Consider the following 26,666-nt stretch of genomic DNA (forward strand, 5'->3'; position numbering starts at 1 on the left):
ACGCAGCTTCGAACGAATTTTAGCGAATGTATCCATGGTTGTTTGAAAGTTCGCCTCGCTATCTGCGTAAGTCCCTCGATTCGAGTCGTCCTAAAGCTCACTGGCACACACTTGTTTATCTTTTGCTGTGAACTTTGAAGTTCTGCTTCCGATAGAGGCGTAAAGTACGCGAACTTTGCATATTCTTTTTCAAACAAATAACGAAATTAGAATACCACTGACTGATAGATCGTCGCGTCACTGCGATAATAAAGTCAGACTGCCAGAAGCTAATTAAACGATCAATATAGCTCCAAGTTTTCACAAGAAGATAACAAGCATTCGAAATAGCCTTCTCTTAAACGTCTCTCGACAAGAATATTCTGCCAACGATCGCGCTATCGATTCCACGATCGACCCACGACGAACTCGGGGCAGCTGCGGCGAACCGCGCAAAGGCAAAGCGAGGCAAAGGCAAAAGCGAGGAGTCGGTTGACTCGAGGACCTCGAGAAGTAAAGGAGCTTCCCAGGGAACGGGATTACGCGGAATCCCAGCCAGTTTTCCCCGAGACCAACGCATCTTCTCTTCGACCACGATTACCCGTGGCTGTTCCTTTCGATTCCTCCGGATCTTCCCCTTGCTCGCAAGCGGCCATTTGCCGGCCAGCTGCCGAGACTTAGTAGAAACCTATACACGGATTTAATTCGCCGTGAAACGAGCCCCTGCCTTCTCCAGAAAGACCTTCCACCCTTAGAATCGCCTTATTTTTCGCCAATCGCCTGGATTCCTCCGCGACTCTTCAGAGCCGCGGCTGTAAACCATTGGTTGCATAGTTTAAGGGGTAATTTGAGACAAAACGATAGTTAACCTTAGCTCACCTCGATAGTTTCGTATAAAATTACCAATTGCTTTTTCATAAAATTTGTTTGACAAATTTGTTACTTTTTATAGATATTATACAGGATGGTTGGTAACTGGTGGTACAAGCGGAAAGGGGGTGATTCTACGTGAAAAAAGAAGTCGAAAATATAGAATAAAAATTTTTTTTTAATTCTTCTTTTTGTTAAATTTCCATCGAGACAACGATCTACAGTGAAATCCGTTATAACGTACCGCACGCGTACCGAGCGAAAGCTCAAAGTCGATTTTTTCGAAAACAAAGCCTCAAACGAAAAATTTTTATTCTATATTTTCGACTTCTTTTTTCGCGTAGAATCACCCCCTTTCCGCTTGTACCACCGGTTACCAACCATCCTGTATAATAATACGTAATACCTTGTCTCTTTTTTCATTTTTGATCATTGAGAACTCGTGTTGATTTTACGGTCGATAACCGGCAGATACGAAGGAATTATCCAAATCTGGAAAACTTAGCCCATTTTACTAATTGTGCATTCGAGCAATTACACCGAAATGAATCTTTCCTTCAGACGAAGGTTCGTCGTTATACAAAGCCAGATGCAACGCGTGCTTTCTCTTTGTCATAAACTCTTTAGCATAAACACAAGTATTTTGCAACATACGAGAGGTATACGTTTTTTACTCCCAATCTTTTAATTTCATCGGACTGTCGAAGGAATAAAAACAGTTCTGACGCGACGACGCGTCTGGTCACGCTCGAAGTGAACTACGCATTTAAGGGATTGGAGTTAAAAATGCTAATTTATTGACGCTGCGATTATTCCGAAAGTTATACGCCGTATTACAAGCGTTGCTGGTTAATTTGATACTTTGTGATTCCCCTTGCTTATTTTCAACTTTGTACTACGTATTCCCCGATTCTTAGTCTTCAGTTTCCCGTCAGACCTCCTATAGAGTGCATACACTTTTTCCTTTTTAATACCTACCTTGTCATATTTCCATTTTTAATTGGTATTTCATACTCCACCCTTCAGTTTCAGAGTAACGATTCCCACTTCCCATGTTTTCCTCCCATGGTATCGTATTTCGAAATTTCCCTTCCAATTATAACTTACGTTTTCCACTTATCGCATCTTGATCGCGATACTCCACGTTTACGTTTATAATGAAACTTCATGATAAAATGTAGCAAGGAATTGTGTATAATAATGCATTTTTCCATGATTTTCTGCGTAGGAAGATCTCTAGAAAGTCTCAACTTCTCGCAGGAAGTTCGTATACAAAAACAACGTCGAAGAGGCTCGATGAAAATTCACTTGCAAGGCATCACATTCCTTGCACGAGGAAACATACGTACGAAACGTGTATTATATGCTATACATAGTTATTGTAATACATTAAATAAGTAATTAAAGAATTCATTACGCAGAAAAGTATGAATTCATTGTGAAATTGTACGATTATTGTAAACCCGCAAATTCAATTGAACAAAGCTTAACTCAATTGTGCAAATTAACGAGGAGTTCAGCCATTTAAAGTCCATGCAACATCCACAGTCCTTATAGTCCTTCCAATTTACAATGGTTTGAGCAATAATTCCTGGAAATGACGTCATTTTCTGAGAAACACGAGAGCACAAAATCTACCGCTCGAACGTAAAATGTGTGGGAAGAAAATCTCAGTTTTGTATCAGGAGAACATGAAGACGGAGAAGATGGCACGAACCTCGGCGATTTTTGGAAATGACGTCATTTACCAGGAATTCATAGAAGCGAGATTTATGAAATTTCGACCAAAATTTTCGACCGATTTTGCGATTTTGTATCAGGAGAACATGAAGATACAGGAAGTGGCACGAATCGGCCGGTTTTTCGAAATAATGTCGTTTCTCGGAATTATTTGTGAACCTTTCTGGGATTGGATAATGAAAAGGGTAATTAACAAGATGATAAAATACTGTTAAACTGTTTTTTTTTCTTGAAACTTCTGAATACACTCTGTACAATTATTTTACAATGAATAATTTCATTTTTTATTGTATTATGTAATTATTCTCAAGAAGATCGTTCATGCTATTTATCCATGGTTGCTGTTGTTTGTTGTTGATTGCTGCTACCTGTTTATGATCTCCTGATTGCTGTTGCCTGTTTATGATCTCCTGATTGCTGTGTCTGCCCCAAAGTAGCTTTCCTGTAACAAATACAAAAGAAAACAATTTATTTCTAATATATAATTAAACCATTTAAACGATATATCGCATGCAATTTCCCTTTTTGAATGAAAGTAATAGTCTAAGCTATTTTACACGACTGTGATGTTATCCAACAACTTAAATGAGTGCAATAACTATAATAAAACCATTCAGTACTTTAGCAAATCTCAAATCGTTAATTAACTGATAAATAGTCGCTGCACAATTATCGAAATTATTAAGACGGGTACAAAAAATAATATTCAGGCGTAATAATAATAAAAATAAAAATAATAAAAATAATATACGACAAAGAATTGGTGTTATAACATCTTCTACTAATTTTCGATTGCGACGATGTTGAAATGATCTGTGTAAACATACCTAAAAATAGTTTGATGTTCAATCAGCAATCGACGATACATCCTCCTCCTCCGAAGCCTCGTGGCAAAATAATTGCGGACAGATTCGGTTCCACTCTTCGAATTTCCCTCATAACCACGTGTTACTCGTTCTTGAACTCTTTAACCTTTTGCCTTCGCTACGGAGCCATTTAAAATTTGCCTTCAAACTCGAGGTGTCCAGTACGAGCCATTAAAAATTTCTCTTGAAACTCGAGGAGTCCGCTTCCACCGTAAACAATCTTCCAACCTTTTTTCCAACCTTATTTGCAAATTTTGCAGTTTGTAGCCTCGCGACAAAAACAACAAGTGACCTCGCGTGTTTTTATAACGGACAGATAAGATACAATCACAAAGATATACTCGAGTATTGGACAAAAGTATCAGATTACCAAACAAAATCACGCTGCACTCTGCGACGACGAATGGGTGACGTCATCAATCGCGACAACAATCACGAACAACGCAACTATAGTTCTTTTTTTACGCGCATTTCTATCTATACGTAAATATGTTCCTTGTGCTCAAATTGCTTCGAATAGTTGGTTAACGCGAGTAAAGAAAATCTTTTACCGCAAAGTGTTAAATATTGCCATATGAGATTTAACTAGGTAAAGATAGAACGTATCTACCGCCAGGGCAGCGTCGGAAAAAAACGAAACACAAACCTTGAAAATGAAATACAATTGTCCTTACTCGTCGTCCCTTTGCCAATTTTCCAATAATAAATTTCCAAGAAGCAAACTTTAAGAATCTTGCACAAGAGCTCAAGTATAAACAACAGCAAAACTGCACATCTTTTTGTCCCGTTTCCTCCGATGTCGATGATTTTTAAATATGTCGTAAAACTCAAAATTTCCAACAACTTTTTCCTATACATATAACCGTCTATCTCGTTCAATTTCCGAGATATTCGGAAGAAACTATCGGTACCGCTACGGTGAATTCCGGCTATGGCTGTGCGTAAAGCCCCGTGCACAACGTGCATACGCGAGGCAGCAAGAAACGTCCATTACAATTCCCTTCGAAACGAGTATCATCTGCGCGTTTTGGCTTTGTGCTTGCGTAAAGTAATTAATTAATCGTAAAAATAAGGCGAACGAATACTCGATATCATTTTACGAAATAGGATAATCGTTATTACTTCACGCAAGCGGTCTCCTGAATAACAAGCGTCTTTTCCTGCACCGATTTCGATCAGATTACGTGACTCGGCCGTCGAACTTCGTTACGTTTCAAAGGGAACACGAGGATCCCCTAAAGGGGAAGCTCCCAGTAGCGGAGATAACACCGATCAATTACGAGAAACATAGTGGCGATCGATTCTGAAGTAACACCGCGTGTACCGCTGTACCGGAGATCGGTTCGGCAAAAGATTCGCGTCGTAGCGCGAATAGATCGTCGTGGCAGCAACTGTCGCTGCTAATTCGTATTGGGGAAAATTCGCCACCCGGTGGAAAACTCGCGTCGTCCGTACTAGTTGCGCGAGCTTCTAAGTCGACCGGTTGCTCGCGGATCGAGTTGCTGAGAAGCCAAAGCTGCTGTGTCAATTATGCACGTGAAATTGTATGGAAGCGAAATGAACGTAGCGATCGCGTAAGCAGCAGTTGCTGCATCGCACGGGAATTGCCCCGGTTCGGAAACGTCCCTCGGCCGGATATCGATAGCCATCGGTCGGCGGCAGGGAGTTTATTCGCTTTCGCGAAAGCCGCCGACTTATCTCGCGCACCGGCCTTTGATTTACATGTAAACACGTCGCGTCGGCTCGATAACGCTTAATTAACTCGCACCTGCTAATTAATAAGGTTCTCGTGTCACGTCCGAGTCGAAAATCGTCTTGGAAAAACACGCCACGGCTCTTCCGATGTTTATCTTCCAAGAGAGCTCGGCTGTTTCCGCGAATGAGAGCGAAGGGCCGGTGAAAGAATTGGAACACACGGCTGACGCGTTGACTGCCACGCGAATTTTCTCTGCTCTGGTCTGACAGCCGCGACCGATTCAAATTCCTTTTACGTTACGGTTTTTCCAAGCTGTTACGTTTGCTGTCGTAAAACGATAGCCAGATGATCCGCACGACGTTCAACGAGAATGAAATCGAACGCGAATACGTAAAAAATGTTTCGTTTGACGAGAACGATATTGGAATAACGAAACGACACTCCGTGTTTCGCTGGATCGTGTAATTTAGCTGGTTCTAACGATCGAAGAAAACGCGGCTAACCGGCGACGATCGCGTGGCAGCGAACCTGTTAGCAGAGACTATGCTTCGGAAGCTGAAAACATGCGCGTTTATGCGTGAATTATCGTTAATTTATTTTAAGTTAAAACCTTTTTTTACAACGATATCTTACAATGTCGCTTTATACATGTTCACGAAATCAGTATCTCCACGAAACTTGTGTCGTTGAATTCACTTTCGGCCTCCGGTGACATCCCTCCTGCTCATCTTCTAAACGTCCAGCCTTCCGAATCATCGTACTTGCGCTCTTTCCCCTCTCCGTTTCCTCCGCGTTCCTGTGTCTGTGTTTCTGTGTGATCGCCTTTGTGTTTCTTTATACAGTCTACACGCTACACCCTAATAATACTATTTTATTAGAATAATCTGTCCTCTCTCCGCCGTCTGCGTCTCATCGTCTCATTCCGCGAAAAAAGGGGCCGCGGTGAAACATCCGCCGCCCTTTCTCCCTCCTCTTCTCGTCAGTCTTTTCTTTTTCCTTCTCCTTTTCTCTCGTTTCCCTCGTCTCGATGCTTTTCGAAGCCACCACGCCGTTCCAGGTCGTCCGCCATCTCTTCGAACGAAGCGATCTCGAACAATCGATCCACCCCGTCTGTCTTTCAATCTCGCTATCTGATCGGCTCGCACGGAATCCGAGTAATCGGCTTTGCAAACCTTCGCTTCGAAAGCTTTCGCGCGAATCTATTTCGCGAGGAATCTGCAAGGACGACGCGGTGACGAGCAAAAGTTTCCAGTCCGATGGATCTCTCTGTCTCTCGTTACGTTACATCTCGAAAACGATATCGCAAAGAATTTCAAGCAACTGCACGACTACGCGTACGACAATGTATCACTCGAATTTCTTTTACATATCGTTCCTCGAGTGTAAAATAATTGCAAGAGATTTGTGCACGCCATCGCGGCTCGGAACTACTGCAAAATTGGAAATCTACAGATATATTTTCGTACATCGCCGGTCATAGGTACAGGGACAGCTGCTGGTTACGTCTATCGAACGACTGGAACAAATTTTACTCGAACAAGTCGAATTATAAGTAGACCGTGCTTGTTTACGTGGTTTTCTATTTCTACGGCCACGAGCAAACGGCATCTAAATAGAGGAGAAATTTAAATAGAAATTTCTTTTCGCCCACTAGCGTATCACAAGGTGTACTCTAAATATCGTAGGTTGTTGCGTATGATACGCGTGTTATAAATTTTCCAAATCTGACGTTTGCGTAGAGAAAGAAACGCGTAAACAACCGCGGTCTAATTATAAGGCGCGTGTGTAACACTCGAGCGTAAGAGTAACGAAGTAATTAAGAAACGAAAGCAACGTTCGTATCTCTACGAAACTATTTTCATCGGTTGTCCGCGCGCTTATGGCCGGCAACGTACTTCCAAAGACAGAAAAATCTACGTTGATCCGCGTTGCGAATGAAAATCGAACGCGGAGGATACAAATGGGAAAGTTTGAAATGAAGTTTGCACGAAGGAAGAGACGAAAGATCGGGTGTTCGAAGGGGTGGCGAGATGGCGAAGAACGGAGGGTGCCGTTTTGCGATGTTCACGGCCTAGCAAGATCGAGAAAAGAAAGGATCGCAATTGCGACGAATCTGGCCGGCTCGTGCCGAGTGTGCCCGCGCGATTAATTAATTAATTAGAAGGAGAGATTAATGAATAATCGGCGATACCGGCCGATCGACGACCACGATAATAGTAATAAGAATAATAATGATAATCGTCATTCACGGCTATTAACCTTTCTCGCTCGCGATAAATCGTTTTAATTACCATCGCGCGCTCCGACTATCTAGATGCAAATCTTACGATGCGCAATTAACCGCTAATTTATGCACAATCACTTTTACTCCTCTCTTTCCTCCCCACCCTTTTCACTTCATTTTGCTTTTCGCCAGTCGCGCGCCTCCACTCACGCACGCACGCACGATGCACGCACACCACCATCCACACACACCTCAACTATTATTTATAATATTTATAATATTTATATTTATATATATATATATATTTATATTCATCTTTGTATATATAGACTTTTTCGTTTATATTCATATATATATATTTATAATATTTATATATATATACTATTATTACAATGATAACGGTACACAATCTCGAAGATACAAAATTTACAGCGCGATTTTTTCGTTTTCTTTACCCTAGTTTTCTTCATCCTTATTATTTAATTATCTCTCTTTTTTTTTGTATTTTCGCTTTTGCATTTCTGCCCAGTGCTCCGTCTCTCGTGTCCAGTCCCTGTCTTCCTTCTCTTTTATCCTCTCTATCTTCTCTTACTTTTTTCTTTTTTTCTTTTCTTCTCTCGAACCGAGAATTTCGATTTCTCGACGGGGACGATCGACTCGCGATCTGGATCACCGGAAGTTCCATATAATTTACCGACTTCTCTACGTGTGCTTTATACACCTAACTTGTTGCTCGCTATCGCTAAACCAGTACGACACACGACGCGACGCTCGGACCACTGGACGCCGATTTCCCGGCGGGAAAATTGGGGAGAGCGTTGCGTGCGCCACGCGGCAAAAGACGACGGAACGTCGCTCGCGCGAAACCTGTTTCGCGAGCTTCCTTCCGCGATTCGCCTAATCTCGTTCGAACTTACGAGAGAACAATTAGCCCTTCGCGGACGAGTATCGGCGAATAGCCGCGCGAGTCTTTTTGCAGTTCCGCACGCGTGTCACATAGCCGCCGGAATCTGTTCACAGTTCCTTATTTTCAACTTATTTTCAAGTGGCTGACCTACGACTATTTTTCTGACCGATATTTCTTAGTAAACAAAATAGTATTGCGTTTTTGATGAAAGAAAATTGTAGATCTTTGGAGACCTTCTCTTGCGTTTAACGTAAGCTCGCGATGCGGCATGCTGGTCGAGTCAGAAAGAATTTTAACCTTTCAATGGCATTACCAGACGACTCGGCAAGCTTTTTAGAAATTTTATATTTTTGTTTTTTTTTTAAGATCCAGAAAGAACATGTTCGATTGTGATAGTGGCGATGACGAATATTATTTCGAAGCTGACAAGGTAGAAGACGTTTAAATGTTTCTAGTAACAGCGATAACGATGATAAATTAATTATTGATAAAAATAATACAAGCCTGGACAAGGAACAAGGAAAACGATCAACGTGTACAATTTCTCAAGTACGCGCGTCGATACTTCGACAGCGACCTCGTCCGCAAACGGCTAGTGGCCGTAAGCGAGTGATGGAAATGGGGGAAAAATAAGAAAATTATCTGCAAATACCAAGTCACCGGAGTGTTTCCCTTAGCGCTGTCGCGTATCGTCGACGAACGGTGGAAAGCTGTTCTGCCATTTAAAATGGGGAAGAGGGAAACGTAGAAAAGTAAATGTAAAAATGGTGCGCGATTAAAGAACGGTGAAACTAAGTTTGAGTGGAGAAATCGCGTGTCATTAACCTTGAAAACAGTGTTGTTGATTTAGCGATTACAGATCAGTAGACGGTGGATTTTGAAATCTACGCTTAGGGGAAATTTCAGGATAGAAAAATGCACGCAACATGCGAATATTGCAATGGGAAATATTGAAAATGCGGCTGTGTACGATACAGACGAAACATTTGCCTATCCTAGTTCCATTTCGTAAATAATATTCGCAAAAATACCAATTTCCATAAATATTCGCAGATCACAATAATTTATTATTCGCGTTTAGGATATTTAATTATTTCTTAGCTTCAATTTTCTTTACGACCAAGTAAAATTAAATTCGATCGGAACTGGGAAAATTAAAACGCCGAGTCAAACTGTTCGACAGTCGAGTGATACGAGTTGAAGATGGAGAAGCCGCGGATCGACGTGAGATATTCGTGGCAACAGAAAACGTTTCACAACGCTAACGAACGTAACGAGTTCGTGAGAAATTTGCCCAAGACTACGAGAATCTATAGATTTGGCGGAATTATTTCGCGAGTCGAAACGTTTTCCCCGCCGTCGCTGTGAATAATCGCAGGATCCTCGCAAAGCGAAACAGATACAGCGCTCGAAAGCGTCCGGACATTTGCTTCTCTTCGATACGACGTATTTTAATTATAAAACTACGTTGCCAACTACGTTGAAATTCGGTGACATTGCTCTTCGTAATCGGCTAATAGAAAATTCGATCGATTGATTTTCAAACGCCGGTGTAGCGATAATAAACACGCAATTTGCTATTGCCACACCGTGTACGATTATTTTATTTCGCGACTTTTCATCCTTAGGTTCTTCGATCGCCGAATTAAAATCGGATCGACGAGCAGCTACAGAAACTCGAAACTCTAATGACTCAAACTTTGACGTTTGAACGGTATAGTACGTGGCAGTGTACGCAATGGATAGCAAAATGTATGATCGTTACGCCTTTAACCTCTTGGGAATTTTGCGCCAAGATGTTTCTTTGCACGGCAGAGTTTGACGCGAATTACGCGTAACACGTACAGCACAGCAATGTGTGGCGGATAATGTTGTTTCCTACGTGTTTGATAACTAAATTATAATTTTTCTTAAACGTACGATGCATATACCGCAACTTGAATAATTTACTTTGATAATTAACATTAAGTTTACGGGATTTCAAACTTTGAAATGAAATATCCCAATACAATACAATATACAAGTAGAATACAAGTAGAAGACAATTATAAACGTGTTTCAGAAACCATTGCTTTTTATAATAAAACAAAGTTTGGTGTGGACGTCGTTGACGCAAATATAGTGCGAAAGCAGAGACTTTTCGACGGTCCCTTCAAGTTTCTTTTCAATATTTTAGATTTGACAGCGATAAACGCGTGGATATTATGTAAAGAGTGCACCGGATCGAAAATATCCAGAAAGCAGTTCATATTTTGCCAAAGATCAGACGCTTCATTTCTGTCACTTTCAACGTGAAGGAGAAGTACGAAAAAGTTATCAAGTGGGCTACTGCAAAAAAAAAAAAAATAAAAGCAATGATTGTTGTATATATTGCAAAAAAGATCGTAGGCGGAAAATGCACAAACAAAATTCAGTATATTTGTAAAAAATGTGCTCAATAAATATGATTACCCTATGGCGTTAACATTATTGTTGTCATTTCCGTGATAATTTAAAAACAACAAGACTTTTTACTTATTAGTCATTTATTTAAACACGAAGCCTAATATTGTTCGATTCAGACTTGATTTGAATGAGATGATTTTTCCAAGAAAATGCAAATTTTCTTAGAGATAGAAATATAAGAAACGCCCGTAAACCTAGTGTTAATAATACAATTGAGTGTGATATGTTTTAAAGCACGGTACGACGCATTGACCCACGTCAAAATTTTCAAATTGCTCTTTGTTTTCTATTTCCGAGCGGCATTTTCAGCTTGAAGATTCTAAAAAATTATAAGGATACGGGTCAGCATGTTAAAAACAGCGTCTAACAATGGTATATTTATTCTAACGAGAAGCAACAATTGATACCTGACACTGGCGTATCAGAAACAAATTGTATATTGTTAACACTGTATATTGTTAACACTGTGAAAAAACATTGCGAGGGTAAAAAAGTGTGAAGCAAGACAAATTAGTTCAAACGGTGAAACAATTAGTCAGTAGACTAAGCCACTATGGTGGCTCGTCGTAATGTAGAATATCTGCGAAAGAAACTATAGTGGTGCGTCGCAATGTAGAATATCCAGGAAAGCCACTATAGTGGCGCGTCGTACCCAAGAGGTTAATGCACTTTTACAAATACATTTAACCCCCTTAATCTACAACTAAGGGCATAGCCCTTAATATTATGGGCATTCTCGAACGTAAATCGTAGGTTAAGGGGTTAAAAATGATTGCAGATCGGTGATCGCTGCTTCTGATAATTAAGTTTCCATTGATTTCTATACTCCGGTAGAATTTGCGTGCTGTCGTTACGACTTGTCCGGACACTTAGGAGCAGTAGCGCGTGTGAAAGCGATCGACGACCGGTGGAAAAGGCAGAACGGCGCTGAGGATCGAAAGAAAGAAACGTAGAGAAGCGAGGGAAGAAAATCGGCGTCCAATGGTCCCCGCGCGGGATTCTCGTTTAATAAAAAGACTTTGAAAATTGCACGATTTCTCTCACGGATACACGCTTAATATCTAATATTACTCACACCGGCCTCCGAAGACCGACTCCGATTCCCGAGGGTTTCATACCCTTTCGAAAACAATTGAACACCTTCGAACGTCTCGAATAAATAATTTTTTCCGCTGGTTCACCCTGTAAGAATCGTCTTCGAAGCCTCCTCGGAGGGACGATCGATTACACGACAAAGGAGGAGGGGGGTGGCTCGCGCTCACCCCCGTTTCTCACGCCACGCACGTAATAGAAACTCTTGGTTTAAGGTATAGCGTCGTCTATGTACAGAGCACGTCTAATTAGACTCAGATACAAGTTATAGCTGACTTTGTTTGTACTTGGGGCCCGGGCTCGACGGCCCTACCTTTTGTGCGAAACTTTACATATTTACAGCGACGCGAGACCGCGAAACGAAAGGGGACAGATGCGAGATGACACAGAGAGAGAGAGAAACGAAAAGAAAGAAGGGAGGAAGGGAGAAAAAAAAAAAGAAGAAAAGGGGGCAACGCACGTTCTAAATGGTTCGCGACTCGTGCGTTAATTTCTCTTTTTTTTTCTTTTTTTTCTTTTTTCGTTCGCATCGTTCTCTTTTTTTCCGTCCGTGTGCGCCTCTCGAACGTCTCTCGGTATCGTTCGCGGAGAGAGAAAGAGAGGAGAGCTCGAGCTCGCGATTACGTTAGAACGAGATTAGAGTGGTGGGCTGCGTCCTGAGCTGCTGATCACTCGCGATTCATGTGTACTCCGATCGCCAACCGGTCTGAAACCAGACAAACAGAACATCCATGTGGCTTTTCCATCGAACCACCGCTCTCTCCGTCTACTTTAATTCCACTACGCAGCTATAAGCAGGGCAGCTAGAAGGGCGGAAACGCGGCCAATGGAGGACTCACCATCGCGTTCGTCGTGGCGGCCAGCTGGAGACCCTGAAGACTCGTCATGTGATGGGAATGGGAGTGTGAGTGCGAGTGGGGATGAATCGGTGGAGGCGCCGGGGGCGCGAACCCTTGGTGAAGACCACCTGCCACTCCCACCCCCGTGTGGTACATGTAGTGTTGCATCGCTGGGTGCATCGTGTGATGATGCTGCGACGTGCCTGCAATCACAAATCATTTTCGTCTCGTATTTCCTGCTCCTATGAAATTCAGCGTTTCAGTGGCTAGCGAAAGTGCTAACAGTCGGCGACGTGCGTAGGCGGTTGGTTCATTCGAATGTCGAGAGTTTGCGAGAAAATATTCGTCGATGGGACAATTTGATAGGAATCTGACTGGGTTCTTCGAGTGAAACGACCGGTTTTAAAATTGAATTTAAGATTTTAGGTTCGTCCGCGTTATTTATTTATTTATTTATTTATGTAGATTTTTGTGTTAAGAAAAATTGAATAATAGAAGGATTTACATAAAGTTAGACGAGCAAAGGAAACAACGACGAATGCGGAATTTTCAATGAAACTTTGAAACCGGTCGTTTGACCGCGCCTCATGAAGTTAGTGTTATAACCAAAGCTATAAGTAAGACAGTACACTTCGAGTGCAATTAATTGAAGCAAATAAATCTATGTAATTATGTCTCTGACTAAATATGAAATAAAAATACCGGCACGTTTTCAGTAATTGTAAAAATGGAAAATCTGGAGAACCCGTTATTTTGACGGGTTTGGTAGCCTGTAGTGGCGTTAATCGAGAAAACAATCGATTTAAATATCGTGATATTCGGCGGCCAACCGGCTCCGATGCAAGCTACGCGAATTATAAATATACTATCACAATACAGAAAACATAGTTCATTATTACAGTACGATAGCTTGCGGCAAGTTGAAGCTACGAGAACTCTCGATCGAGTCATTGGAACTAAGTTTATCAAATTGTATAAGGTTGTCTCAAAAGTGTCCTTCCTTTACAAACACGTCTCATACAAAAATGTATTTTTACACAAACATGAAACCTAATCTGCCAAACGTTGTGGTCTTTATCTTAAATAGAACAAAGTGGATCAAACATAAGCTTGTCGGCGGTTAAATTGTATCAGGTTGTCTCAAATGTGTCTTTCCTTCACAAACACGTCTCATACAAAAATGTAGTTTTACACAAACATGAAACCTAATCTGCCAAACGCTTTGGTTTGTATTTTAAATGGAAAAAAGTGGATCATACAAAGGTCTGTCGACGGTTAAGTTGTATCAGGTTGTCTCAAAAGTGTCTTTCCTTCACAAACACGTCTCATACAACAATGTATTTTTACACAAACATGAAGCCTAATCATCCAAACATCGTGGTCTTTATCTTAAATAGAACAAAGTGGATCAAACATAAGCTTGTCGGCGGTTAAATTGTATCAGGTTGTCTCAAACGTGTCTTTCCTTCACTAACACACCTCATACAACAACGTATGTTTACGCAAACATGAAACCTAATGAGCCAAACGTTGTCAAAATGGATCATACGTAATTCAATAAAGCAATACGAAAGAAGAAACGTTGCGCATCTGTTATTTCCTAATAAAAGGGAAGAAACTTTTCGGACAACCCAATGGGTTTGCCTCCGATTAACGTGAACTTGTAAAATAATAATTGCCAAGTACGAAGATAAACGCGCATTCGAAATGAAAAAAAGAAATTGAGAAAGTAGTCGGCCAACAGGCGGAGGATGCGAGCTCGTGTGCCGCTTCAGCGTAACCGGTAAAACTAAAATTCACCGATGAAATTAGAAGCATCGCGTGGAAAAGGTAAAGAAAATCTGTCGGGGAATTTAAGAATAGAGCGTGCAGTACTTACTCATGGGCGAGCCGAAGCCAGAATGGAAGGGCTTGTTGTCGAGATCGAGGTGACCACTGGCCTTGATCATATCGCCCATGACGCCGCCAAGTCCTAGGCAGCCGCCGGCCTTCTTTTTCTTGCTCTTCGACGACAGCTTCCTGTTCCTCGTCTGAATGCCCTCCTTCTTCATCGTCAGCGGCCGATTCACCTGCAAGAGTCGTAGCCAACAATTCGTTGAGTCGATCGGCTTTAATCTAACGCGGCTTCTCACCAACCAGGGCAACCGATGTGCAAATGACATGAAATGGAAATAAATCAGCCCTCTGACACACGTAGACAAGGGGAGAGAAGGGAGCGGGCTCGATCGATCGTTCTTCAACCCGTAATTAAGAGATTCGCGTGCCGGTCACTAGCCGCGAATTCCCATGCGAGTCTCGCCAGGGAAACACTGCTGTTTGCAATTAGCGGATTAGCAGCTCGTGTAGGAAGCGGCGAATATTCTCCGCGTCCCAGCTGCGTGCGACAACGTCAAACTTCGCAAACGTGCAACTCAGTTTTCTCTACGCGTTCGGAACAGTTCAGAGGCAGATCGACCAACCGTAACTTTCGTCTAATCCTTTCGTTGCCAACTGCGGCTATGGTCACCGAATGCTATAGTCACTTTTCACGCTGGCTATGTGGCAAGTTGCTAACGTCGCTATAGTTGGCTATGGTCGGCCGATAACGCTGAACGCTCGTCGAATGTAACAGCACGTGGAATGTGCAGCATATACGCACACGCGGTGGCAGAGCGTTGGCGAGCAGAAAGCACCGTGTAACGAAAGGGCTAGAGCTCTAGTCGCGAAGGATACGCTGATGGCTCGGTGCGGCCGAAGGGTCACGGGGAAGCAGCGCAGCGTGCCGAGACTCTAATGGGATCGGGCGTAATTCGGCAAATTCGAGCAATCGCGTAATTCCGAAAAGAGTCGTTGACCGTCTGGACGTTGGCTTGGGTGTCGGAGGGAAGGAGAGGCGACGAGCGATCGAGAGAAGGACGCGACGGAGAGACAGAGAGAGAAGGCGAGAGGGGCTGGGCAGGCGGAGGACGAGGGAGGATGATGCCACGACCGCCACCTCCGGAGGCTCGTTCGCGCATCCCGCAATACCAGGAACCTTTTCCTTAAGTTGGCAGTTGCGTCACGTCGCGGCAACTACAAAGCGCGCCTCCGCCTCCTCCTCCACCCCTGCCGCCTGCCCCTCCGCCCGCCGCCCGTGCATTTCCTCCTCCGCCGCGGCGGCCGCCGCAACCATGCGGCACACCACACTTGCATACCTAGTTATTTCGTACTTAAGCATTGCACGCGCACCGCGAGCATCCGCGCGCGCACACGCACGCATAATTGGTCCTGCGACGCGAAAATCTGCCGCCTCTGCGACCAGCTTTTTCGATCGATCGGTTACATCGGAGAACACGGTCGAGATGCTTTGTCCGGGACGCCTTGAAATTATCCACCAGCTGAACGTAATCGCCAACGATCTCTGACTCTCGTCGCTGATTCGAGTCACACTGTCACACGCGACCACCATGTTACTCGCTAGCGAGGATCACGCTGTCGGCTGTACGCCATTATCCGAGGATTCTAGCGGATTTATTCCTCGTTATTCGATGCGTACGACGGTGCAACGATAGATTTGTAACAAAATTAAAATCGACGGGAAGCTTACGTCAAATGTGGTCGGTGTGCATCGTGGTACATTTCGCAGGGTCGTCGTTTCCGAAAAGGCGAAGTTTCACTTTCGTATGAATATCCATGCGCGTGTGTCGCGAATATGAGCGAGTGGAAAGAGATAAGGTTGGTGGACGAGAGACGAAGGAATGGGAAGGATGGCGCGAGCGGAGGATCGAAGGTCGAGAGTCGAGGGAGGATCGAAAACGCAGTATTTTAGCGGATCGACGGATGAAGCTTAATGAGCGAGCAAAAGTAGCCAGAACGGCAAGCAGACACGAAAGAAAGCTCGAACCGATTTGAATACAATACGAGCGGCTTTAATAGGAACCGAGCGACGAAACCGAGCGCGAGGTGCAAACAAAAGAGAGGGAAAGAGAAAGGGAGAGAGAGAGAGAGAGGAGCGAGCCGGAGGGAGAGAGACGGCCCCATCCGCGGAGATTCGAATGCAGATTGATGTGGTCACACACGATGCAACCGCACACCGATCGCATACGAAATCGCGCCGCGAACCTGCGCCGGGTGGGGTCAATGAATGAAAGATCGGAGACGAGCCTACCTACGGTCGAATTTCCTTCTCCACTCTCTAACACCGATTCCCCGCTCGTTCCTCGAATACGAGGTCTGCTACTCATGAATTAACGAACAGCTGTCGAAACAGGCGCTCCACAAGTTTTATGCATTTCCAAAGCTCCAAGTTTCTAATGGTCCAAGGTGGAAGTTACGCGGGTTGTCGATGAAGCGATCCTACAAGCGAAAACACTGGCGAATCTACGTGAAAAAATAGATGGAAGGCGCGCAGTGACACGTTTTTGTCTCTCGAGGCTTCGCTTTCGAGTTTGAATGTTTGTCGAGTATATTCGATGACATTTACTCTGCGGATTTTCGCGCAAAGTCATCGAGAAAGTAGAACTTTCGTAAAAAACGGTTTTCGAGCTTCGAACATTTTATACAGGATGGTTGGTAACTGGTGGTACAAGCGGAAAAGGGGTGATTTTTTTTTTTAATTTTTCTATCAAGACAACGATCTACAGTGAGATCCGTTATAACGAGACGTGATAAAGTGCACGCGTACCGAGCGAAAATTCAAAGTCGATTTTCTCGAAAACAAAGCCTCGAACGAAAAATTTTTATTCTATATTTTCGACTCCTTTTTTCGCGTAGAATCACCCCCTTTCTGCTTGTACCACCAGTTACCAACCACCCTGTATATTTGCCAATATTATGCGCATTTGGCGCGATTCAAATCTTCTATCGATGCGTAAACACGCGCAATCTGATAACGACAACAACAACTAGGTGTTAGTGGAGACGTGGAAAAGTGGAAAATAAAATTGCTTGCTTTAAGGATTCATTTTCGAGAAAACAGGATATGCGCGTGTTTAGTTAAGAATTGATCTCGTATACGATCTCTTCTGTAATCTATGATCTACGATCTATGGCCTAGTGTTTTATTTATTTCTCTCGGAAACCAAGCTCCCTGCTATTTTCGATTTACATAATCTCAGTCCGGAATTGACCGCGTTCAAGTATAGTTGACGAATTTTCTTCTAGGAGACGATGGAACGTGCCTATAAAAGATCATTTCCTTTACAAAAGTCTTGCACGCGCTTTTGAAACGTTGAAAACTCTCGTCCAAAGAAATTCACCGTCGAATTACAACAGTCTACACATTTGTAGGAAATTTAATTTTCAAAGGTCTTTCACGCGCTTTTGAAACGTTGAAAACTCTCGTCCAAAGAAATTCACCGTCGAATTGCAACAGTCTATACATTTGTAGGAAACTTAATTTTCAAAGGTCTTTCACGCGCTTTTGAAACGTTGAAAACTCTCGTCCAAAGAAATTCACCGTCGAATTACAACAGTCTACACATTTGTAGGAAATTTAAAATTGCCAAAATTCGCGCGATATACGTAACATGTAAAAATATAACAAGCAATGGTATAGTTACTATAATAATCAGCGGATGTATAAATATCTACTTAGACTCCGTTTGTTTAATTAGGTTTATAAAAATACGGATGTGCATAAAAATTCGCAGTATAGCGGCGAGGCTGTGGATGAATCATCGGTAAGAAGATGGTTGCGAGCATTCAATGCGAATGGTAAGACTGTGTGCGCGATAGTGAGCGTCCTGAACATCAAGAAACGTGTCTACGATTTTATACTCCAAACGCGTCGACGTATCAAACGGGCCATCCTTTCGTAAAACTGAAAGAGTTTCTGGGAGAAGGAGGGTTCGCAGGAAACGATGATTTAAATTTAGAGGACAGCGTGCAACGATAATTATGCAAACTCGCCACAGAGATATATCGTACATATATATCGTACGTATACGTGTATACTCATTTTACATTGGGATAAGTGTCGGTGTAAGACCTGCGAGTATATCGAAAGATGTTAGTTAGAAATAAAGAAAACATTTTCGAATGCGTTTCGTCGCTCTAGTTCTCAGCTGTTCCACATCTTCAGAGAAAACAGAGTTTGAAGTTTCCAAAGTCTAACATTATTGTACGGAGCTAGGAATATTTATCGCTCGCCTGGTAGAATTTCCATTTTATTATTACGAATTTGTATTGTTTGTGCGTACACGTACGCACGTGGATCGGTTAATCACAGATTTCGTGAAAAACGCGACTAGACGAGTTAAGAACCGAGGCGTCTTATTACTTTGCGAACGACTGGTGATAATTTTGAAAATCGCTGGACGAGCCTGTGGATTTTCGGAAGCGACGCGTGTTTCGTCTTCTGCGAGGAGATTGCAAGTGGCGTAGAAAACGGGAACAGAGGCGAGCGGAGGCGACTCGGATCTCTAGCTCGGCTAAAACGTTCGCAGAAAGCGGCACGGAGGAATGTCTCGTAGCCGGCTCGTCGGGGGCATATCAATTGGCGGCCCTTTGCGCCATTCCTCCTCCCCGTAGCGCGATTTTACAACTTCCTCGGGGGGACAAAGCCGCGCGACGCGATGCGCTGTTGCGTTCGTCGAACGTCCGCGTGATTTATCCGCAGCCGCGCTTCGAATGAAAAGGAAGTGTGAGAACCTTGTCGATCTGCCGTGGAAAAGACGAAAATTGCCGGTGTTATCGGTCGATCGGCGCGTTCGGGCCACACACGCGCCTATCTTCAACCTGACATCGAGATACGTATCGGGAAAAGACAGCGGCCCACTGTTTACGATCCCCCGACTCGGCTATTTCCGTCGCTTTTCCATTTCAAATTTCAGGCGGCTTCTCCCCTCGCGTACATCTTCCACCTCTTTCCTCCAACAACTCACGATATGCTGGCGTGTACTCGACCGACGAAATCGATTTCGGACAAAGTAAGTTAAAGTTGCGCGGCGATTGGAATCGACGCGACGTTTTCTTCCTATCGAGCTGTCGATACGATATGCGAACGACGCGTCGATCGTAAAATCGACGAGTGGCCACAATTTGTACGTTCGGAGCGTCGAAACGCGTATAACGAGAGGTTTCTGCGCAGATATAAAACGGCAGTTGCGAGCATCTTTCGAGAAAAATACGCGCTTTCTAATTCGCAAGGGGAAGCATCGAGCAGAAGAGGCGATCGACGGCGGGAAAGCAACGCGGCGCAATTTCAGCGATAGATCGTAATCGGAATATCAATTCGCAAGGATGTTGTGCGGTGTAAGATTTAAAACGCTTTAACAAAACGCGCACGATTCTGGGTGCGCCTACGTCAATGAACGTTGCTTCCTTAAATGGTTTAATTCAAGACCGCGCTGTATCTAACGCGTATACGTAATTCGTGTTACGTTAAACACGCTGCGGCTCGTTTAAACACCGCCAAATCGGACGTTCGGAAATTGTACGGATCGCGCGACGGCAAAACGCGGCGGTGGCGCGAGGCGAAGATTCGCGCGTCTAATTCTCGAGTCTCCGGCTCCTTTGCCGATCGTGGCACGCGGTTTCCGGGGGACGAGTATCGTCCTCGTTCGAGGAATTTCTCCGGCGACCCCGGCGACCCTCCGGCCAGGATTTCGAGCGGCGATTACCATATTTCGAGCAGCCGGTAGCTCGGCGCCGAGAGCACGAATAATCCGTGTATTTTCGACTAGCCGTGGCTCGATGGCTGGCTGGATGGCGCGCGCGCCACCGCGACCGCGCTATCGGCCCGCTCTATCTTAACGACGCCAGATCTGTCGTTCCGCGTCCCTCTCCTTTCTCTTGCTCTACCACTCGCGCCACAGAGCAACGGTGTCTATCTGGAATCTCGGGACAAGCCCGGGCAACAGCCGTATACCCTCTGGTGGCAGGTACAAGAGAAACTGCCGGAGACGCTGCTCTCGAAATGATTGATCTCTCGCCCGAGCCTCCTTACGCATACTTGGTAGCCATCGATTCTCTTTCCTCTCTGTCTCTTTTTCTTCTTTCCATTCCTTTTTCTTCTTTCTTCCTCGTTCGTCTCCTTCCACCTTTCACCCGCTCTCCTTTCCTTCGAGATCCGGGATCCCTTGCGTTGTGTACGCGCGTCGATTCTACCAGAGTGGTCGTTGCTCCATCGAATTTTCTGTATCGTCGACGACCGATCCAGGGAACCTTGGACGAGTGCACGGACCCCGGGGCTAATCCTCGCCGTCCGATTGTTCGACGGAGTGGCCGGACCGGGCAACCGAGATTCGGCGCGAGAGACTGTAACGTGTCGGCTTAACGTCACCGAAGACAGTCGCCTATTCCGGCTTACCCGGTTCTTCGCGAGTGAAAGAAAGACGAGGTCGGTTGGAAACGGAGCTACGAGTTTCGCGCGTTTCCGTCTCGACGTTTTACGCCGCACGAGAAGAAGGGAAGAATCGACCGAGAGAGTCGCCGAATTTATTCCCCCCTCCCCCCCTTGGTGGAGCGTGCACGGCGTCCCATGTCGCTAGGCGGGGCGGAAGGGGGCCCTACGCTTAATTAATGATTACCGGGAAACGTGTCTGGGCCGGCCTTTATGCCCGGCATTAACCAGCGCGAGGATCTTGCTGATGCTGCTGTACGTTGCTGCCTTGGTCGCTATCCTGCCCCCGCCTCACCCTTCTCTTCGTCTTCGTTATCGATTCGACAAACGTCGCGAGAAAACGCGATTCTCTTCCGTCGGTGATTTGGTTGCAGCGCTGGTCCAGCGATTTCGAGTGCAAAGTGCAAAGTACGAAGCGAAAAGTACGCGACTGTACGCGTTGCAACTGCGTGGAATCTGGATAACTCGGGACGGAGATGGCGAACAGGAGTCAGAGGCTCGCTGTGCGTTCGTATTTGAAGCGAAGATGGGCTGATAAGTCGGCGGAGGAGGGAAAAAAGCCGCGTAAATTCGAACGGACCATTTGCTTTCAGCAGAAGGGGCGGACAGTGAGAGCCGTTGTGTCATCGCGGGCCAATTAGCGCGAGCCGCAAACGAATCCTTATCGAGATCGCGCGAGAGACGCGCCTTATTTTTGGCCTGCCCTCTCCGAGCCGCGAAAACTCCGCCAAGGCAAAGAAAAACGAGCAGTGTACGATCGCTCGCAGCCTCAAAACCGCTTCAATATCCTACGTCGATCGCAAAAACCGAGAAAACGCGAGTACTCGAGGTGACGGCGCTTCGTTGAAATTGTCCAACTCGTTTCGCGTCCGCGTCTCCGCTACACGACGTGTCTTTACCTTTCGAACATACCGTTGTTATCACAGGATCGTCAAATTTGACAAACCGATTCATCAGCTGCACGAACTTCTTTCGCGTCCTCTTTTCAAGTGAACGTACAGAAAATTCTCCGACGATTACAATATCAGCGCTAAATTTCTACCTCGCGACACTCCGCTCGCGTACAGGAAACTGAGCCGACGCGTTTGTGGTAAAAATAATGGTTGGTCGTGTTCTACTTCGATAGTTTTCCAGCTAAGACATCGCGCGTCATTTTGCGAGAAAATGCCACACCTAAGAGATGATTCGCGAAGAAACGCCGCTATCTCTCGGACTGGGACGACGCGTAGTTCGATCTAAATAGGTCGACGCCAAGCCGCGTTCTTTCGAACGTCTCCACAGGGCGATCGCTAGCCGCGTGAAATACGTCGAGTTGCTGAGAAAAACTGCGCGCAGGATGTCCGTTTTTCCCTCCTCCCTTTGTCTTCCTCGCTGCTTCCTGTGTCACACGCCGTTGAGCACGCTCCACCCCCGCCGCCGCCGCCGTCTCGAGGGGATCCTGGCGACACTCTTCGCACGTCCGGCGACCCGCCGAGCACCCTAATTGTTGCCACAACAGAGGGTCGCGTCGCGTAAGCGGAAGGGCTGACTCGAGTGGCCACCCGCTCTCTCGCGTCTCTCGGAAACAACCAAACCACCCTCGAGATTCACGTTCCAAGCTGGCTACACGGCTTCCTACGTTCCTTCCTGGAAACCGTGATACGCGAAGAAACGCGCGATTTGTGTCGCGAGATGTGCGCAAGCGAGTCGTGAGGATTGTCGAACTTTTAGTTAGTTGGCTGTTGCCACCTCGTTGAAGACTTTGAAAAACGCGTTGCAAAATGTAAGCGATGACGAATATGACAGAGCACGTGTGGCTGTTGAATACAGGGTGGTTGGTAACTGGTGGTACAAGCGGAAAGGGGGTGATTCTACGCGAAAAAAGAAGTCGAAAATATAGAATAAAATTTTTTTTTTTAATTTTTCCATCTAGACAATGATCTACAGTGAGATTCGTTGTAACGTACCGCACGCGTACCGAGCGAAAATTCAAAGTCGATTTTCTCGAAAACAAAGCCTCAAACGAAAAATTTTTATTCTGTATTTCCGACTTCTTTTTTCGCGTAGAATCACCCCCTTTCCGCTTGTACCACCAGTTACCTACCACCCTGTATAATACAAAATTAGTTGCAACGAAATCACTGTTTTATTTAATTTTGATAGCGACAGGGCTCACGCAACACGAAATATTTCTTCGTGGCGAGAATATTCCTCGAAAACAGGTCATAGGTTAAGCCCTGTTTATAGACGTCCACGCGACGATCATTGATACATGTGCTACGTATAACGTTCAGTATATGACGCAAGAGGCTATTTCAATTGCATTACTCTAACTATACTCATGAAGATTGCATAAAAATCTCAGTTTAAAAGATTGGAGCTGGCTCTTTTACGCTTCGACTGACGTAAGCTCGTCTGCGACACCGAAGGCCCTGTGCCCGTTAAATAAACTTAAATAAACAAACAATTGATAAAAATCCGCGGTGTAGTAACTGATTAGCGCATGACAGGTGTTAAAAAGAGATGGAACGTCGGAGCGGTAACGCGCCGCGAGATTGGAAAGTGGCGGAGAATGCGAGGAAAATCCGACCACCGTGGCTCGCAGCAGAAAGAGGATCGAGGAATTAGGTTCCACGGATCGACAATAGAACTCTGGAGAGGCTTGCCGCGACAATAGCGATCCGATATTACGTTACACGGGCCGGTTCACGATCGGTGGCTTCGACGGTGGCCAAAGGACGACCTTTTGCCTCCGCTGTTTATCGAAGGGCCGCTCTCGTTCGTCGGATCTCGTATCCGTCGTTTTAATACCCGGGCCCCTTTTGTCGATGTCTCCCTTCTCGAAAACATTGTATCGAGTGGTACGGATCTTCCGCTTTCGATCGCTCGCCCCGATTCCGAACGGAAGTTGTCGGCAAATAAAGTATAATAGCCAAGCAGCGTTTGTTCCAAAGACGTTTGACAAAGGGATACATCGACGTACTACGGCGTTTGGCGTGGTGAACGCGAGACTGAATCGTCGAATCCGATGGAAAGATGGTTGGTTGGTTGGTTGGTTGGTTGGTTGTTTGGTTGGTTGGTTGGTTGGTTGGTTGGTTGGTTAGTTGGTTGGTCGCGGCTGGGGATCCAGCGGAGGAAACGTCGATACGGAGGGAATGTATGATCGATTACTTACGTTGTGCAGCTTGTAGTAGAGGCCGCACGCGTTGCAGACTGGCTCCCCGGCCTGGTTCCTCCGCCACAGCGTGGTGGTCGCGGTCTTGCAGTTGGCGCAGCTGGTGCCCGCCCGCCTCGCCGCGCTCTGCAGCGACAGTTTTGGAAAAGAAAACACACAGATATCACACCTGTAACGCATTAACCAACCGAGTCGTTCGCCGTCTTCCAGCTCGATCTCGAGCCTCTAAGATCGCGGTCGACTCGGCTTGCGTCGCTGTTCTGCTCGATGCGACGCTTTCGAGGATCGAACACGCACACACCGATAAACTGTCATAGAAAGAAGACTAAAGAGGAACCACCCCATTGACCTCATTAAAGAAATAAAATAGTCAAACTCGAAGATGATATCTCGCTGGGGTAGCCATCCACGTGTTATTCAGCGATTAGGTTAGAAAAATTTACCAAATGTCCAGCCGGACAAATTGCACAGTACAAATTAAATGATAAAAGAAACCATATAAGACAAGAAATAAGGAAAAATAGAGAAGCAAAAGAGATTTCGAGAATTGTGTTAATCTAAACGTAGAAATAAAACAGTCAAACTCGAAGATGGTATTTCGCTGGGGAAGCCATCCACGTGTTATTCAGCAATTAGGTTAGAAAAATTTACCAAATGTCCAGCTGGACAAATTGTGAAGTACAAATTAAATAATAATAAGAAGAAAAACACCGATAATCCTTGCGTACACCGGTACCCGAACTTACCGATCTTGCAACAGATTTTTGTTTGCAGGGTTAACACTAACCTTACCAGATCTCACAATGATCGGTTTCAAAATTGAACTTAAAGTTGTCGTTTCCTTCGTTCAGTCAATTTTATGAAAATTCTTATATCGTCCGATTAATCGATTTCTCAATTTTTGGCGAAGGTTACAGCCTGGTAAGCTTAGTGTTAATGGCGAGCATAGTCTGGTAATCATTGTAATCAATTAATATGATCCGCGGTACAAACGCTTGTTCTTGTAACGAGTACACCAATACATGCAGTCATTTACTCGTTTGTTTTTCTATTTCTTTTAATTTGGAAGTAGTTTACAATGAATTCTCATTGAGAATTATAAGTAAATTATTACTATAACGTGAATAATAAATGATTATCGTAAGTTTGGTTCTAGCTGAATCTAATATTTAAATCTAAAGGCTAATGTCTTGTTAGCCTGCGGATCTGATCCGTCGTGTCAAGTAATCGTGTAACTAGTGGAAGTTACTCGTATTCGAAATAAATTCGAGCGTCGAATAAGAAGCAATTGAAATTGTAACGCTTAAGTCACGACACATATTCGAATCTGTTAGAAGAACCCGATAAGAACTGTCTAGCGGATTTCTACTATCGAAACTGTCTTGTCCCCCAATTTGTTCGAACGAACGAGCTTCTATATCGAAACGATCGACGATTTGGTCCGCTTGCAGCCAAAAGTTGCTATAAACTGTTAATCCGTGGACTCAGGGGACGAAGCTTTCGACGACAGAATTGGTCAGAGGGATCCCTTTGCAGCTTTTCTCCGGCCGTGAGATTCGTGGGAGGAGAATCGAGAGAAGCTTCCAGAATCAAGAAGCCAGAAACCGAGCCGGGATCGCGTGAAATCGGCCGCCCATAATCCTCGTCCCGGGGATTGGAAATGCGAGCCCGTGTTCTTACCTGTGAGCCCGGATCACAGTCTCGTAAAAGGATCGGAGACCGTCTCCGCTACACCTGTTTCCCCATCGGCGAACGAGAACCAAGGGATTCGTCTCGTCGTGGCGTCGCGTCGTCCCGACAGTTACGGATTTTACGTGACAGCACCGGTCTATGCAACTCTGTAGCATCGATGTATAAATAAACATACGCTCGATAGTTTGTTAAAAACGCGACGCGTTATCCACTCTTCCAGCAATTTTGTCCTCTCGAGGTATGTTTCTCGACTCGAACGTTTTTCCAAGGACTCGCGCGTGGCATCGAGCGTACTAAATCGAGCTGGGTCTCCAGAGATTCTGGGAACCTTATTGCGATCGATGATCTATAATGTACGTTAAACATTGTATATCTTTTGTCAGGTCCTCGATGATCGTCGCACGCTCTTCACAGGGTCAGGTTGCGTCGAGTTTCGTTTGGAAATCGTCCTTCTCGCTTTCCATTCATCGGCCACTTAACCTTCGAACGAAAAGCAGACCCGGTTTCGGGCATTGTGGACGCAGGCGGAAGGGAGGGCGGCTCTAATGGAAAACCGATTGAAAGCTGTTTGAGCGAAAACGCGTCGTCGAAATTGCACCCCCTTTGTGCCCCCGTCACAATGCGTCTCTGGAGCGCGTGTCCACGAATATAAAATGTCCACGCAACTGTTTTTCCTCTTTTTCTTCGGTGTCTCCGTCCCGTCCTCGTCTCGAGAGTCCTCGAGAGAAACAGGGTGCGTCTCGCCCTTTGTCGTCCGCACAATGTAACCGTTTTCGCCTGTCTTGCTTCGACAAAACGGCGCAAGAATCCGTGCGTACGCGTAATTCTCGTAATCGCAAGCAGCTCGACAATTCGATCCT

General features: G+C 44.9%; 1 protein-coding gene and 1 long non-coding RNA gene across 4 annotated transcripts in view; one reads left to right on the top strand and one right to left on the bottom strand.

Moving 5' to 3' along the window:
* LOC138188163 (uncharacterized) overlaps positions 1-2,241 on the top strand; it is a 163,642-nt gene extending 161,401 nt beyond the window's left edge. Inside the window, exon 4 of the long non-coding RNA XR_011175384.1 lies at positions 2,078-2,241. This is a non-coding gene — a long non-coding RNA (uncharacterized LOC138188163). The remainder of the gene's footprint in view (positions 1-2,077) is intronic.
* An 8,765-nt stretch (positions 2,242-11,006) lies between these two features.
* Positions 11,007-26,666, bottom strand: part of LOC138188154 (GATA-binding factor C) — a 173,364-nt gene continuing 157,704 nt past the window's right edge. For 2 of the 3 annotated variants that reach the window (XM_069129670.1, XM_069129671.1), the window contains 4 exons: positions 24,115-24,249; positions 14,538-14,727; positions 12,659-12,861; positions 11,007-12,525 (listed from right to left, as the gene is read on the bottom strand). In XM_069129670.1, the coding sequence (XP_068985771.1) occupies positions 12,499-12,525; positions 12,659-12,861; positions 14,538-14,727; positions 24,115-24,249 (555 nt within the window). In that variant the 3' untranslated portion in view covers positions 11,007-12,498. The remainder of the gene's footprint in view (positions 12,526-12,658; positions 12,862-14,537; positions 14,728-24,114; positions 24,250-26,666) is intronic. The other variant, XM_069129672.1, reaches the window with a different exon arrangement.

This window comes from Bombus flavifrons, chromosome 16, assembly GCF_040668555.2.
Source record: "Bombus flavifrons isolate JBK064 chromosome 16, iyBomFlav1_principal, whole genome shotgun sequence".
In the NCBI taxonomy this organism is placed as follows: domain Eukaryota; kingdom Metazoa; phylum Arthropoda; class Insecta; order Hymenoptera; family Apidae; genus Bombus; species Bombus flavifrons.